Source organism: Microplitis mediator, chromosome 9 (assembly GCF_029852145.1).
Source record: "Microplitis mediator isolate UGA2020A chromosome 9, iyMicMedi2.1, whole genome shotgun sequence".
In the NCBI taxonomy this organism is placed as follows: Eukaryota; Metazoa; Arthropoda; class Insecta; order Hymenoptera; family Braconidae; genus Microplitis; species Microplitis mediator.
In genome coordinates, this window is record NC_079977.1 from 12,941,869 (window position 1) to 12,958,344 (window position 16,476).

At 34.7% G+C, this 16,476-nt stretch overlaps 1 protein-coding gene across 3 annotated transcripts in view; it reads left to right on the top strand.

Annotated features, from left to right (window-relative positions):
- LOC130674270 (exocyst complex component 1) overlaps window positions 1-16,476 on the top strand; it is a 65,332-nt gene that overhangs the window by 29,280 nt on the left and 19,576 nt on the right. Inside the window, exons 4-6 of one of the 3 annotated variants that reach the window (XR_008991005.1) lie at window positions 13,384-13,578; window positions 13,646-13,802; window positions 13,890-14,008. Coding sequence is in view for 2 of the 3 variants with exons in the window: in XM_057479547.1 (XP_057335530.1) it covers window positions 13,384-13,578; window positions 13,646-13,798 (348 nt within the window). In the remaining variant the exon portion in view is untranslated. Of the gene's footprint in view, window positions 1-13,383; window positions 13,579-13,645; window positions 13,865-13,889; window positions 14,172-16,476 lie in introns of those variants that run through there. The other 2 variants (XM_057479547.1, XM_057479546.1) reach the window with 2 other exon arrangements.

Sequence of the window (16,476 nt, forward strand, 5' to 3'; positions counted from 1 at the left end):
TTAAACGGTGAATTGAATTGGAGGATTTTAATATTGGTAAAAGGAAAATTGTTAAACGAATGTGTGGGTTAAAAGTGAAAATAGTGTTAGTGATATTAAAATTGTTAGTGTTAAAATCACGTTGAGGGTCAAAGTGACCGCGTGAAATTGTTGTAAAGGTTTTATATCACGTAGAGGGTCCAGGGGACCACGCGAAAATAAAAATAAGGTTTTAGCCACGTAGAGGGTCTTGGTGACGGCGTGGAGGAATAAGTTAAGGTTTAGTTGAGTCGCGTGTGTGTGTATAATAAGTCCAGGGGACTCAGTGTGAGTGTGTGTGTGATGCCAAAGGTAGTTGGCTTAATAAAGGTTTAGGAAATCGTCAAAGGTAGTTGACGAGAATAAGTTTTAAAAGAAAACGTCAAAGGTAGTTGACGGTAGTAATAAGGTTTATAAGTGTTATAAGGACAAATGGTTTATAAGGTCATATAAATAATATACCTGAAGATCGGAACGTTTCTAGCGCAACAAAAGTGCAAAAAATTTGAGTAATTTGACTGCTTGAAGGTGACTTGAGGGGTATTTAGGGCTGGCTGCAATTTTCGGGTGACATACTAGCATCTATGCGAAACATTTCAGGAATCTAGATCTAGTAGTTTGTTTCTTTTCATTTCGTTTTCTTTTTGTCGTTCCACGAAAAACGTTCCCATCTTCAAGTACATTATAAATAAAGGTTAAAATTGTTGTTTTAAATAAAGTGTTAATAATTATAAATTATCCTTCCTCTTCCTTCTCTTACAAATGAATTGATTTACAACGGCCCTGATGATCTAAGATCCGGCTCTGGGAGGCCGTTATTACTTCCAGTGGCGCCCTGAAAAAGGACGACCAGAGTAGCAGCATAGCCCTGTTATACTATTAGTTATATATTATCAGTTAATATTCAAAATTCTTGAGCGCCGTTCAAATATTTAAATTTTGGGCTGAAATTTTCAGCATAGTCATGATTTTACAAATATAAACTATTGCTGCTACGAGAAAGAACAAAATATAGAAATAAAAATCCGAATTTCCATCATTTTTGGTATTTTCAAAATTTGAGAGCGACCTCTTGAAAATTTTTTATCGAGCTGATTTTTGGCGAGGCTTCTTAAAACATCGTAAACCAACAACTTTTCATGCGAGATCGAAAAAAAAAAATTAGTCGGTTTTTTTGAGCCACCCTAATATGTATGTATACTAGGGTGTCCCAAAATAAAAAAATTTTTTTTTTTTAACGTCTTATGGGCTCAAAAGTTACTTCATATTATAAAAAGAATCCTCACAAAATTTCAGCCAGATATCTTTAAAATTGAGCTATCACAAAGGGGGGTCCCCTTTCCCATTTAAAACACACGCGAAAATTTTTCATTTTAGTTTTTCGTTATAAAAACTATAAAAAAATTTTTTTTTTCAGTTTGTTTTTTTTATTTTTCATTTTTATTGCATCAAAAAATTTTTTTTTCAAATTTTAACGACCACGCTCTTGTAGGAAATTTAATTTCCTTCAAAAAGTATCTGATATCATATATACGTCAAATGAATGAGAAAAAAGTTACAGGGCTTTAAATGTCAACGAAAAGTGAAGTTCACTTTCCGTTGACATTTTAGTTCAAACAATTAATATGTTTTGAACTTCACTTTTCGTTGATATTTAAAGCCCTGTAACTGTTTTCTCATTCATTTGACGTATATATGATATCCGATACTTTTTGAAGGAAATTAAATTTCCTACAAAATCATACTAGGCAAGACTGAAAAAAAATTTTTTTCATAGTCTTTATAACGAAAAACTAAAATGAAAAATTTTCGCGTGTGTTTTAAATGGGAAAGGGGACCCCCCTTTGTGATAGCTCAATTTTAAAGATATCTGGCTGAAATTTTGTGAGGATTCTTTTTATAATATAAAGTAACTTTTGAGCCCATAAGACGTTAAAAAAAAAATTTTTTTTCATTTTGGGACACCCTAGTATACATACATATTAGGGTGGCTCAAAAAAAATTTAATTTTTGTTTTTCGCTCTTACCCCCTGAAATGCTAGTGGTTGCCGAGAAAAAAATCCTCTCAAAAGATGGGCTCTCTAGCTCAACTCTAAGAGGTCGCTATTTTAATTCCTCAAGCTTTCCAAAACCCTATGACAAGTCAAAATTATCATAATTAAAACGACAATTGAAGCTATCTGAATAGTATCGATTTTGTATTTCGAAATGAAATTGTTAATTTTCATTTTTTTTGCTAGCTTCAATTGGCGATAATTTTGACTTATCATAGGGTTTCAGAAAGCTTGAGGAATCAGCTTTGAAGATCTATGTATAAATTTGAGAAATATTGAGCAGCTTACGAGTAATTACACTTTTAGTGAAAAAATAAATTTTTACATGTTAATTAGCTGGGAAATTAAAATTAAAATAGCGACCTCTTAGAGTTTAGCTAGAGAGCCCATCTTTTGGGAGGATTTTTTTTTCGGCAACCACTAACGTGTCAGGGGGTAAGAGCGAAAAAAAAAATTAAATTTGTTTTTTGAAACACCCTAATATATATATATTTATTGCAACGGGTTTTTCACCACCGGGGATATACCGGAGTGAGGTCCGAATTCACTTACGATTTTGTCAGCCTGGTTCAAATTATTTAAATTGGGTGCCAGGTGATTTATTAATCACCAATAAACAAATGTCGAAAATGTCGGCTCAAGGTGGCGGATCGGGGAAAAGTCAGGCACTTAAGATTACGATAAATGATCGATCAGAATTAAACAAAATAATCAGTCGTATGTTGAACAAACAAATTAATTAATCGGTATCACAAATCAAATAATCGGTTTACGAAACAAAATATAAATTGCCGTTGTCGGCTTGACTCGATATAATCAAAAAAAAAAATTGCTCGTAGAAATTGTATTTGATCGAACACGAAAGTCAGTTCATTGCTCGAAGAAAACAGTCGGTTGTCGAAATAAAAGGAACTTATTTTATTTTTCACACACACATACAAGGTGCGTGTTGACGGAATACTTGACGAGTGACGTCAGAGTATTGTACACGGCAAGACTTGGCTGCCGCAACGAATGAGAAAGCGATAATCCGCAATTCTCAGAAATACTCGAAGGAAATAAAATAAAATAGAAATAATATTTTATTTCGGTAACGCGTTAAATTTCACTATCATATAATTGTTACACGTAATTAATTATTTAATTAATAATTATTACGCGAACGCATCTCACTTGTTCAATAATCAATACACTCGTACACTTATTCAGTTTCGCGCCGATGCTTCGGCTTGTTCACAAAAGGCGGTTTATTGTTCACTCGGATTAAATCGTCGGTCACTTTAATTAATCGTTGCTCAATACTCAGATTGTTCTTCACGGTGTAAATCGAATTGTTCAAAAGTCGAAATCGAAATTGTTCGGTTGGTCGGAGTCGAATTGTTCAAATTACAAAAACGTGGCCGTTCTGTACAGAGTCTATCCCGGATCTCTCATTTCAATCCATGCGTTGGATCGATTGGTCGGTCGAAGTCGAAATTTTTGATCATAGGTGTCACCAGAATTGGCTCAACGGATAATGATTCATTATATTCAAACAATTTTTAAATAATATTGAACCACGGGTCGATGTCGAATTTTCATCATGTTACAATATACATGTATGAGAGATCCGGGATAGACGCCAAACTGAACGGCCACGTTTTTTTTTATTTGAACAATTCGACCCGACCAAACGAACAGTTTGGATTCCGACTTCTGAACAAGTCGATTATTGATTAACGATTAATTAAAGTGACCGACAAATAAATTCCGAGTGAACAATAAACCGACGACTGTGAACAAGCCGAAGCATCGGCGTGATTTTGAACAAAGTGTATATGTGATTTTATTATTGAACAAGTGAACCACGTTCGCGTAATAATTAAAAATTCATTAATTAACTACGCGTAATAATTATATGATCGTGCAATTTAACGCGTTACCGAAATAAAATATTATTTTATATTTTATTTTATTTCGTTCGAGCAATTCTGAGAATTACGGATTATCCGTGTCTCATTCGCAACAGCAGTCTTGTCGCCTCGCCGTGTAAGAATACTCTGACGTCACTCATCAAGTATTTCGATAATACTTCCGCTGTGGGTGTGTCTCCGGACAATAAAATTATTTATTTTAATTTCGTCAACCGACTGTGTTTTCTTTGAGCAATGAACTGATATTGTTTTCCGATGAACTACGAGCAATTTTGTTTTGTTTAGATCGAGTCAAGCCGACAACGGCAAATTATTATTTTGTTTGTAACCGATTATTTTTGTGATACCGATCAATTATTTTGTGTTTAATATACGACCAATTATTGTGTTTAATTCTGATCAATTATTTATCGTAATCTTAAGTGCCTGACCTTTCCCCGATCCGCCACCCTGAGCCGATTTATATTTTTAATAATTGTTTATCGGTGATTACAAAATCACCTGACGCCCAACTTGATAATAATTAAACAAGGTTGCCAAGAATCGTAAGTGTATTCGGACTTCACTCCGGTAGATCCCCGGTGGTGAAAAACCCGTTACAATATATATATATATATATATATATATATATATATATATATATATATATATATATATATATATATATATATATATATATATATATATATATATATATTAATATATATGTGAACGTGGCAGTGCGAGTCCACCATGTCTCTATACCAGTGTTATGTCACTCTTTAACCTCTCTCCTATTTAAATTTATTAATAGTAGATAAATATAAATTATAACTGGTATTAACCTATTTGTTTATTAATCTATCATCATTCTCTACTATTTCCTTGAGAAATTTTTGAGCTTAATATTTAATTTCTCATTTTTAAATATCTAAATATTTGTTCGCGCCATTTTTGATAATTTTAATGAATTTATAAATCTGGAATTTTCGATGAATTGTGTAAGTTTTCATTAATGCATTTTTTGTTACGGATGTATATTTTCGTTTTAAACCCCGTACACTCAAAACTAGTTTACTAATCCGAGATATTAATAATACGCGATTAAATTAGTATTGCTCGTAGATTTATCTATAAATATATAAGTATACTAACAATATTTAAATCGCGGATTAAGAATCTCGGATTGAAAAATTGACCTTTAAAAATTGGCTTCAGCATTAGTAAAAATAAACAAGGGCCGCCTCCGTTTTAAACTAAGCGCGAGTTACCGAAAAGTCAAAGAGGTGTCGAAAATTTTCGAAAAATCTACCTTCCATTCTGGCTGCCAGATGGCTTTTTTCTAAATTGGAGAAATCTTAATCACATACAGCTTTTGAATTAATCGATCGATTTAGCCCATTTTCTTTCAGTCTATTTTTTTTAAACCATAAACTAAAAATTTAGGGGATGCTGTAAGATAAAAAAACAACTTGCTAGCAAGCAACAAGGTCCAGGTTCACCAATGCGAAGATATCCGGGAGTGAAAGTGGATAAGTTTGCAGAATCTCATGATAGCGGAGTGAGCGGTTTTGAATTTAACACAGCTTCTATCTGTGTTAATGTTGTAGTGAATTGGCCGTAAGTCAATAGCGATTCTCCGATTGTACGTATAAGTATATGTCTTGATCCCGTTGAGAATCTTTTCTTAAGCGTGGCATCTGTTCCTACAAAATTTGTACCACAGTCCAAGTATAGGGTACTGTAGGTAACTTTGCGACTAATAAATCTTCTGAATGCTGCGACAAAAGCGTCAGTAGAATAATCAGTGACAATGTCAATGTGTATAGCGGACGTAGCGAGGCATAGAAAAACAGCGATCCATCCTTAATAGGCTTTTGCATCTTGACTTTGAAATGTCTTCAGTGTTACTGGCTCAACGTACTCGATTACAGTGTGTAAGAAAGCTTTGGCTGGTTTTACACGAGCGGATGGTAATTTTCCCATTAACTGTTGTGTACGAATACCTCTATATTTCGTGTACACGACGCAGCGGAGAATGTGTGATCTGACTGGAACTCGCTCACCTTCTATCCAAACAGATTTCCTTAGATCGGCGAGAGTCAATAAAGTTCCCCCATGAAACGTTTTCTGATGTGAATGATCAATTAATAGCGTACTTGAGCGTGATGAACGTGGTAGAATGGCTGGATTCTTCTGTTGATCGTCCAGTAGCGCATTCTTCAAGCGACCGCCGACTCTGAGTAATCCATTGTAGTCGGCGTAGGGAATCAATTTAGCGAGACGATGATTTCGTTGTAGAGAATCACCATCTTTGAGTAGATTTATCTCTTGCGAACAGTACTGACTTTGTGTATACTTGATCAGCAAATTCTTTGCGAGTTCCAGGTCAACTGTAGAGAGTGGTGTGGCCAGTGTGGACTGTGGCACTTTTTTAAATTTAGCGATGGCACGTAGACAGGTTCCAATCGGGCGAAGTAACGGTGACAACTAAGAGAATTTGTCGAGTAGCGTTTTTAGCGGGTGTGAATCTGTCTTGAAAATGGTAAAAACAAGACCTGGATGTTCTTCAAGATGTGATACCGATCGCGATGGGATTTCGAAAGATGACCAGTGTTCTTTTGATTGACTAAACCATTTGGGTACCGTCCACCAGAGTGAATGCTGCTCCAATTTAGCTGCTGATACTCCTATTGATGCGCAGTCAGCTGGATTTAACTTTCCTGGAACGAACTCCCAGTTGACACCTGGTAGCGACTCTTGTATCTTGATAACTGTTTCAAATGCAGACTTTTCATCTTGCTGGATTGTTTCGTATACACGTTTAGGATACAGTGGAGTCTGTCCACAAGAAAATTAGAATACTATCAAGTCTCAAGACTTTTCTGACGTAGAATATCAATTGAGCGAGTAGTACAGTGGCGTTGAGCTCCATCCTTGGTATTGCTCTCGGTTACAGTAATGCAACTTGTGTTTTTGCACACCCTATTGAAATGTTGGAGCTTCCATTATCGTCAGTAACTTTGAGATAGATGACAGCAGCTATAGCAAGTTGAGAAGCGTCTGAGAATCCATGTAGTTCGATAGACACTCCTTGTCTTACATGATTCCAGTGAGGTATCTGAATCTTCGAGATCTGTTTGAGCTTATCGCGAAACACATTCCATTCTTGAAGAAGCGACGGTAATAGTGTAGCGTCCCAGTAGAAGTTCTGAAGCCAAAGTTTTTGCATAAACATTTTGGCTTTTACGATGATAGGTGCTAAAAACCCAAGCGGATCAAATAAGCGAGCTATCTCCGATAGTATGGAGCGTTTGGTAGTTGGAGAAGCTTCTAGTTGCGAATAGCCAACCCGCAATTTATCCTTTGTTAAATTCCAAGTTAACTCGGTACGTTTACAGTTGTATCACCAAGTTCTCTTGGTGAATGTTCTTGTTTTTCACTTGGAGCGACCTGAGTGAGTAGTTAAAGTGAATTACTTGCCCACTTAGCGAGCGGGAAACATCCTGTGGCACACATATTTTTTTTGTAGAGAGCAACTTGTATTGCCTCAGCGTGTTCGTCTGTGCCTCCATAGATGTCGTCAACATAGCGTGTGATAGTTAGCGGTGCAACAGCTTACGGAAATTTATTTCCTCCATCTTCAGCGAGTTGTAAAAGTGCTCTATCAGCGAGATATGGAGCTGAAGTTGATCCATAAGTTACAGTAGCGAGTGCAAATACTGTTGGGATGTCATCTTCGTCAAACCAGAGTATGCACTGTAGATGATGATCTTCCTTGTCAACTGAAATCTGACAAAACATTTTGGTTACGTCAGCAGCGAAAAGGTAGCGATGGCAGCGGATTCGAATCAGTACGTCACTGATGTCAACTTGAATCTTGGGACCTACATTAAGTTTCTCGTTGAGTGATACACCTCATGTTGTCTTCCATGACCCATTAAACACTACTCTGAGCTTAGTAGTGGTGCTGTGTTCTTTCAGGACCCTATGATAAGGTAAGAAGTAGTTGTTTGGTGGTAAATCTTTCATTTTTATGCGTTTCATGTGCCCCAAGTCTTTGTATTCCTTGAGGAAATTGAAGTATAGCTCCTTATAAACTGGATGATCGTCTAATCTCTTGCGCAGACCAGTAGCGAATATTGAGCTGCTTGTAGTAAATCACCCAGTTGACTTAAAGATTTCCAGCTGGTGCTGCATGATAGATAGGCCAGCTGGTGCTGCAACAAGTATGATGTCGATGAGTCGCCCAGAACAGGTATCAGCCTCCAGAACAGGCGAGAGTATCAGGCTGCCGGTGGCAGCGCCCAAACTTTAAATAAGGTGTGCGTATTTTAAATAAAATACAGATATATATTTTTGCCTTAAAGGCCGAATGACAGGATCAAGCCAGTAAGATGTGTAGAGTTCTTAGCTCTAGATCTTGTTATCGACTGCCTTAATTCTGTCGCTCTTTGATTATATACATTCATCATAAAGTTGACGTTGCGTCTCAGGTTTCCTATGAGAGAATCGTCGTGGCCCGGGTCTCATGCATCGTTATGTGTTTAGATTGTCCGTGAGCCATGGCGATTCTCTTATCGCAATAGATTTCCGTTATATTTTGGTGGTGAAAAAAAATAATCTCACTGTCAAAGTAACGATTTATTGATTTATTTATTATGATTCTAAGAAGTGTTGAAACGTTTATCCACCCACCGTGGTAAATAAATAATCTGAAACTTAAAAAAGAAAAATTTTTATTTAAATACACTAATGCAAAAAATTGAAGGAGCAGAAAAATTTTGTTCAGTCACAAGCTTAATCATTTTGAAAAGCTTCGTGTACTTTCGCTACGTACGGGAGCAGCCGAACTCGCTACTGACTTGAATGTCAGAATAGTGCCGGGTCACTCGCTATCTAGGCCCGACACCTGCAATTTCTTGCTCATGACCGTGTCAAAATGGCATGAGAACCCGCTACCAGCCGGCCAATCAGAGAAATTGGCGGCTAACTATTTCCTTTTGGCGCGCTTTTAAGCCAATGGGAAAATTCGTTACTGCAGCCATGCTGCCACGTCACCACCAAGCAGCCAAGAAGGAAGAAGACGACGTCTCTATTTCTAATCTACATCGTTCAGTATGAATACAGCTATCCATCTAACCGCTTCGCTCAATATATCACTAGTGTGATATAAGTCTGAACCGCTCCGCTAAATCTCCGCTTAACTATTCTCAATAATTAGCTAGTATATCAAGGCTACTAATTATTGAGTATATATTGAATTGTTGCTCGCGTGTTATTAATTATTAATTAATTATTGCGTCATTAACCGCTATCGACCACGTGTCGAATTTATAAGCGCATTCCTTTACAGTCGCATTCGCTATCGCGTATCTTGTAGTTGCATTCGCTCTTAAGTATTTTTCTTACAGTTATTCAGTGTACATATTGTTAAATAAAGATCTATTCTATTATCTGTAATTTTTGTGTTAATTGTTAGTTATTGAATTAACCACACCTACACCAGAATCCCAAAGTACATTCGCTCATTTTACAAATTTTATAAATTTTTTAGTGATTTTTGGAAGGCTGTAACTTGGTGAAAAATAATCGGATCGAGATTTTAAAAAAAGCATTTTATAGCTTAAAATCTCTAGTTTTAGTGCATTTTTTCCGAAATTTTTTAAAAGCTCCGGTTATGGCGCAAACATGAGAAATACCGCGAGACGAAAAATTTCTAAATTTTTTTTTTTTTTTCCAAAGAGCCCACGGACCGCGGAAAAATTATTTTAACTAAACTATGACAGAGTGATTAGCTTGCCAAGTCTGGTCGCACCTAAGTATTATAGACGAATATTAGGGCGCCACTGGAAGATGGACTCGGCCTTCTAGAACCGGATGTTAATGTAATTTTATTATATGCTCAGGGTCGTTCGTAAATTTTATAATTTTGTGAGCGAGGAGAGGAATAGTGAACAGTCTGAAATAAATTTATTTAAAACTTTAATTCCAATTTCTTATTAATCAAGCACCTTGCTTATTATTTATTTTCCCTTAATAACAATTAAGAACTTTATGACAAACTAATCTTATGACAAACTAACCCTATGACAAACTAATTCCGTCTCCTAGACGTTTTCCTTATGATGACTAAATATCGTCCCCTGGACGTTTGTCACATACCCACACACACACGTATTTTAAGTGTCTCCCGGACGTAACACACACACACACACACACTCTCTTTAAAAAACCGTCCACCGGACGTTAAACCTTGAACCTTAATACACCTTTATAAAAAACCGTCCACCGGACGTTAAACATTATTTTCCTTAATTTCTACTTTTAAAAAACCGTCCACAGGACGTTAACCCGCATTTTCTTATTTCTAGTGTCCACCGGACATATCTTAAACCTAACTTAAATTTTTGTCCACCGGACTTACATCACAGACACAGTTTCATTTAATTAACATTACTTTGACTTTACTTAAGACTCTACTTTCATTTTGAAGTATTAATATCATCACAATCTTTTCACCCAAAATTTTATGACTCTAATTCAACTAAATTTCCCATATAAAATTTCCACATTAACTTATTCTGATTACAATTTATCACTCCCTTAATTTCCAATTAACTCACTGATTTTACACATATTAATTAATTAATTTGTTGTTAAATTAAGTATTAATTGATTAATTTTTCCTTGTAATTTTCCACTAATAATTTTCCCACTATTTCTATACATTAATTTACTTCACACTAAAATAATCGGTTTCTTTCTATTTTACTCAATAAAAATTTATCACAATTCTAGCGTCCTTTTTATGACTTCATTTTATTTAGATATTTTAATTAATTAACTTAAAATTAATTTATAATTAAATTGCGACTAGAATTACGTTATGAATTGACTAGAAATTCGGCCATTGAGTTGACGTCACTCGGGTCCTGAATTTTACTGACGGATTCGAGTAAATTAAAGTTTATTTATGAATTAATTCAGCCACTGGAATAAATTCCGGCCTCAATTAATTGATTGACGTTATCGATTAATTTATTTCATTAGTTATTTACGCGGGAAAATTATTTTATCCCAGCCAAAGGCCTCGAATAAAATAATTCAGAGTTATAGACACAATATAGCGAATAAGAGCGGCGCGACAACTTTTGAAAAGCACGAGACGCGTGGTTGTAATGGCCAACGGCCTACAACTTCCAATTTATATACGCGAGAACCAACGGAAAGATATTAATTAAATTAATTATAATTAATTCTGCCATTGGAATATAAATTCCGGCCTTAATTAATTATAATTTTACCTTGATGAATTTTGCAGCAGCAACCAGATGAGACTTGTAGCTGCTGTCCGGCTATTTCTCCAACTGTCGTCCAGTTTTCCTTACAGGTAAATCTGCTCATCTGGTTCTCGATTGTCCGGGTTGTTCTTGCTCCAGATTATTGAGGTTCTCGTCTTGCCTCGTATAGAATGGTGTAGATGATGCGTCCAATCACTCTAGTCGTTCACTAACTTTCACTTAGGCATCCATCGCCTTCGGTCGTCCGATTGACTCTCTCGATTTTTGGCACTGCACTCCCTTATAACTCTTCGATTCAGGTCTCTTTGATTCACCCCCAGAAAACTCATCCCTACTAAATTAATTAGCTAAAGAGAGGGACAGATGTTCGGGTCTCACTGATTAGCGACACCCGGTGACATGTCGAATCACTCAATTTAAAAAACCAGGTTATAATTAGGACCCGTTATCGACCGTGGACAAATCAAAATTTAGATCTTAATAAATAGTCATTGGAATCTATTTTACCCTGTTATAAAACGAATGCATAGCTCGTTTGGCAAATTTAATCAGCTTCAATTTAGTTTTTTTTTTTAACCTCGTAGGACAATTTGCCGCAGAGATATCAGTCTTCAAACAGAAAATGCTCCTTTTGGCTTTGATCATCGATATTTCAGGTACCAATGATCGCACAGAAAGTTGGAGGGCGACGTTGAAAACTTGAATAAATTCCCTACAAGACCCTGTCATCATTTTTTGGAAAAAAAATTTTTTTTTTTTTAACATCCATTGGAAGTAAGTACAAAAAAATGACTTTTTTTGGTTTTTTAGTAAATCGACCGGTACTCTGCAAATATCGATAAGAAAAATAATGTTGCCAGGGACTTTTTTAGCTTAATGTACCCCCAAGAACCCTCTAAATTTTTAAATTGATCTATCGAACCGTTTTTTGGGAATCATCGATCAAAGTTTTGCTAAACAATAAAAGGAATAAAATTTGTTCCTTTAATTGTGTAATCATAATCAAAATGAAAAAATTTTTTTTTTTTGGACTTTTCTCAAATTTTTGCGTTGGTGACTCAGCAAATGCAAAGAAATGACAAAAAAAATAAAAAAATTCCAAAAAATGTCGAAAAAAAAAATTTAGAACACAAAAAAAACGTTTCAATTTTTTTCTGCGATTTTTTTGACATTTTTTGGAATTTTTTTATTTTTTTTGTCATTTCTTTGCATTTGCTGAGTCACCAACGCAAAAATTTGAGAAAAGTCCAAAAAAAAAAAATTTTTTCATTTTGATTATGATTACACAATTAAAGGAACAAATTTTATTCCTTTTATTGTTTAGCAAAACTTTGATCGATGATTCCCAAAAAACGGTTCGATAGATCAATTTAAAAATTTAGAGGGTTCTTGGGGGTACATTAAGCTAAAAAAGTCCCTGGCAACATTATTTTTCTTATCGATATTTGCAGAGTACCGGTCGATTTACTAAAAAACCAAAAAAAGTCATTTTTTTGTACTTACTTCTAATGGATGTTAAAAATAAAAAAAATTTTTTTTTCCAAAAAATGATGACAGGGTCTTGTAGGGAATTTATTCAAGTTTTCAACGCCGCCCTCTGACTTTCTGTGCGATCATTGGTACCTGAAATATCGATGATCAAAGCCAAAAGGAGCATTTTCTGTTTGAAGACTGATATCTCTGCGACAAATTGTCTTACGAGGTTAAAGAAAAAACTAAATTGAAGCTGATTAAATTTGCTAAACGAGCTATGCATTCGTTTAGTTAAAAGAATTTTTCCGCCGTCCGTGGGCTCTTTGGAAAAAAAAAAAAAATTTAGAAATTTTTTGTCTCGCGGTATTTCTCATGTTTGCGCAATAACCGGAGCTTTTAAAAATTTTTGGAAAAAATGCACCAAAACTAGAGATTTTAAGCTATAAAATGCTTTTTTTAAAATCTCGATACGATTATTTTTCACCAAGTTACAGCCTTCCAAAAATCACTAAAAAATTTATAAAATTTTTTGCTCTTTTAATTTTTTGCATTAGTGTATAATTAAAGCCAGAACGTAACAGAAGTATGTTACGATTTAGATTGTAAACATGTTTCACAAATATATTAATTATCTTTTAACAGTTGTTTTTTGAAGGTGTTCAAGCAAAAGTTGGTGCTGGAGTTAAAGAATCTGAAATAAGCTATCAAATGGCATTTAGTAAACAAGAATTACGTCGTGTGGTCAAAGAATATCCAGCTCGAGAAGTTAAAAAAGGGTTAGAAAATTTGTATCGTAAAGTTGAAAAGCACTTATGTGAAGAAGAAAACTTATTACAAGTAAGATATGTAATATATAATTAAGTTTCAATCAAATTTTTCAATTTACATGGTTTGAATTTCACAGGTAGTTTGGCGTGAAATGCAAGGTGAATTTATAGCTCAATATATTTACATTGAAGAACTGATTCAACGGTGTTATCCTGATAGCCTGATAACTCTCGAATTCACAATTCAAAATATATTAGAGTTTTTCTCAGAAATCGCAAGATCACATTGAAAATGTATGCAAATATTCATTGCTTCCAGTATATATTGTAAAAAAATATATAATTCATATTTTTAATGTACATTGTCTTTATTCTTACCAGATCTTTTACTTGCTTATTTATAAATCATTGGCCCTGATTAAAAGAACCGATTCGAAACGATTTGCAATGTTAAAAGACCATAAGAAGGACGATTCAAAAGTATTCCAAAGCATTAAAAAGTATTAAAAATTTTTTTTTCTAATCATTTTCAATTGTTTCTTTTTATCAAGGAGATGAAATATTTTGTTAAACACTATTAATATATGGCATATTATTTTTTTAAAGTTAATGCCCCGTGAAAAACTAATCGTAAAAAGTTATGAAGTGTGAATAATCAGAATGGAATCTGGTAGAGGTGTAGGTGCTTACTCACTAAAAATTATAACACTTTATTCAATACAAATACAAATGAAAAGAAATTGAACTTTTATTCATAAATACTTACATTAGGTTAAATATACTGGCTACAAAAATCCAAGGCTATTATCACGTTCACCGTACATTTTTTTTATTATTATTAATAACTAGATTTTAGTAAAAAGTATAATAGCTGACCCTTCACGTGAAAAATGAATCATACATGGCCATATATGAATGCTCCATATATGGCCATGCATGGAAATTGGCCAGACATGGCCATATATAACCAGATATGCCCATATATGATCATACATGGCCGTGTATGGCCATGTATGTAAAGTGGCCAGGTGTGACCGTACATAGCTCGAGAGACCGACGCTTTCACGACTAGGCTATGCAACTGACAGTGACAGTGAAGTTTAGTTGTGCTACGTAAGATTGAAAGAATATATTCACTTTTGAAAAAGCAAAATATGATCATCAGTATGCTGATAGTTAGTAATATAAAAAAAAATTCTTATTTTTTTCGCATTTCAACATCCTATTTATAAGTAATTGTCATAGTCAGCTCCAATTTATTCAAAAAATCTGTATGTCTATTAGGGTGCTCCGTTTGAAACGAAAATTTTTTTTTTTTTCGTTCCCCATCAAAAATCTTGTTGTACATGTAAAAATAAAAATTCAGTGAAATTTTGAGCTCTTAATAACAATTTTAAGATCTGGAACAACGTCGTTGAAGTTTTCCCATGCTAAAAGCATGTAAATTTTGATTCTTTTCTTTTTATCGAATAAAACTCAGCCCCATATTCACGTATCTTATTGGTTCAAAGTTTTCTTGGAAGAGAACTGTATGCTTTTTGAAAAAGCATGTATGTGTTTAGCAGTACCTTCAACTACAGCCCTCGTGGAAGCCTTGAAAGTCTAATTTCCTACGAAATTAGTGGTTTTTTGTTGTTAACTTGTAAACGGTTGACTTTTGGGAAAAAAAGTACATGACATTTTTTGTAGTAAATTGAGTCTTCTACAAAAAAGTTTTCATAAGTCAAATCTCTAAAATCAATATTTAAAAAGATATATGAACTTTAACTAAGTAAAATTGCGTAGTATTTGGTAAATGATTTTTTTTTGTTACTGGTTCTGATATCGAGGATTCTCAGGAGCGGGTCGTCTCGTTCCGTACCGGACACGTGGCTCAAATACTACAGGACGCTGGTGATAAGTAAATAGTATCAAAAATTTATTACAATTTACAATCTTTTATTTAACCAAGATCCCAAATGGACAAAGAAGATTCCTCTTATTTTTTTTCTACGAAATTCATCCGAAATTTTATAAGTTAAAAGAATACGTCCAGCGATAATTAATAAATTGTTATACAGCTCGGAAAACTATCGGATATCAAGTAAATTAAACATTTACGAAGAACTTATTATAGTGCCGCGTTGAACAGAGAGATTAAAATAAATAAATTTGCCAAGAATTTATATTGGCGTAGGTTGACTTACTGGTGGCACAGGTCTTCGGTTTATCGCCGGTCTTGGACTTGGTGATGTTGATACCTGGTCGATGCCTCGGAACTCCCTGGATCAGCGCTGGGTAGTCTTTGCACAACGAAACCACGCTACACTCACTTGGTATAAAACTGGTTTCGTAACCAGGCGAATGAGTCGCAAATTTTGGTTTTATATATATATTAAATTTGAGAGATAAGCACTTCGTATAATAGATTTAATAAGTTTAGGTTAAAAGTATCGAAGAAAATTCTAATAAGAAATTTATCAGAGCGAATTTGAGACGTCAACTATCTTTCGATCCCTAAACTCGGGTCAGTCCGTCTCGGGTCAGTCCTCTGGGCCACCAATCTCCATTGACCCCACTTAATTATGCGCAGGAACGAATTTGCGGTCCCATGCTTCGCGGAATCACCCCCTAAACTTTCCTACTGCAAAGTCGAGATGACTGCACTTGACGCTCAGAGTAAAAGAGAGAGAGGGAAAACAAATGGAGCGAGAGAGCCACAACTCTCACGTCTTACTGCTGCCCCGTTACACATTGTCTCAATATATTAATCGATTATGTATACTATTATATTAGTTACATAAACTATACTAGTTATTTTATTATTTCAATAATGAACTGATTACATTCAATTATTATTCTAACAGAATTGATTTAGAGAGTTTGTCAGTGATCTCCTATATGGATAAACAATGCGTCTGGAATGATCCTCATAAATCATCATTAAAAACATGAAGGCAAGCCTTTTGACCAACATGAGTAATTTTTC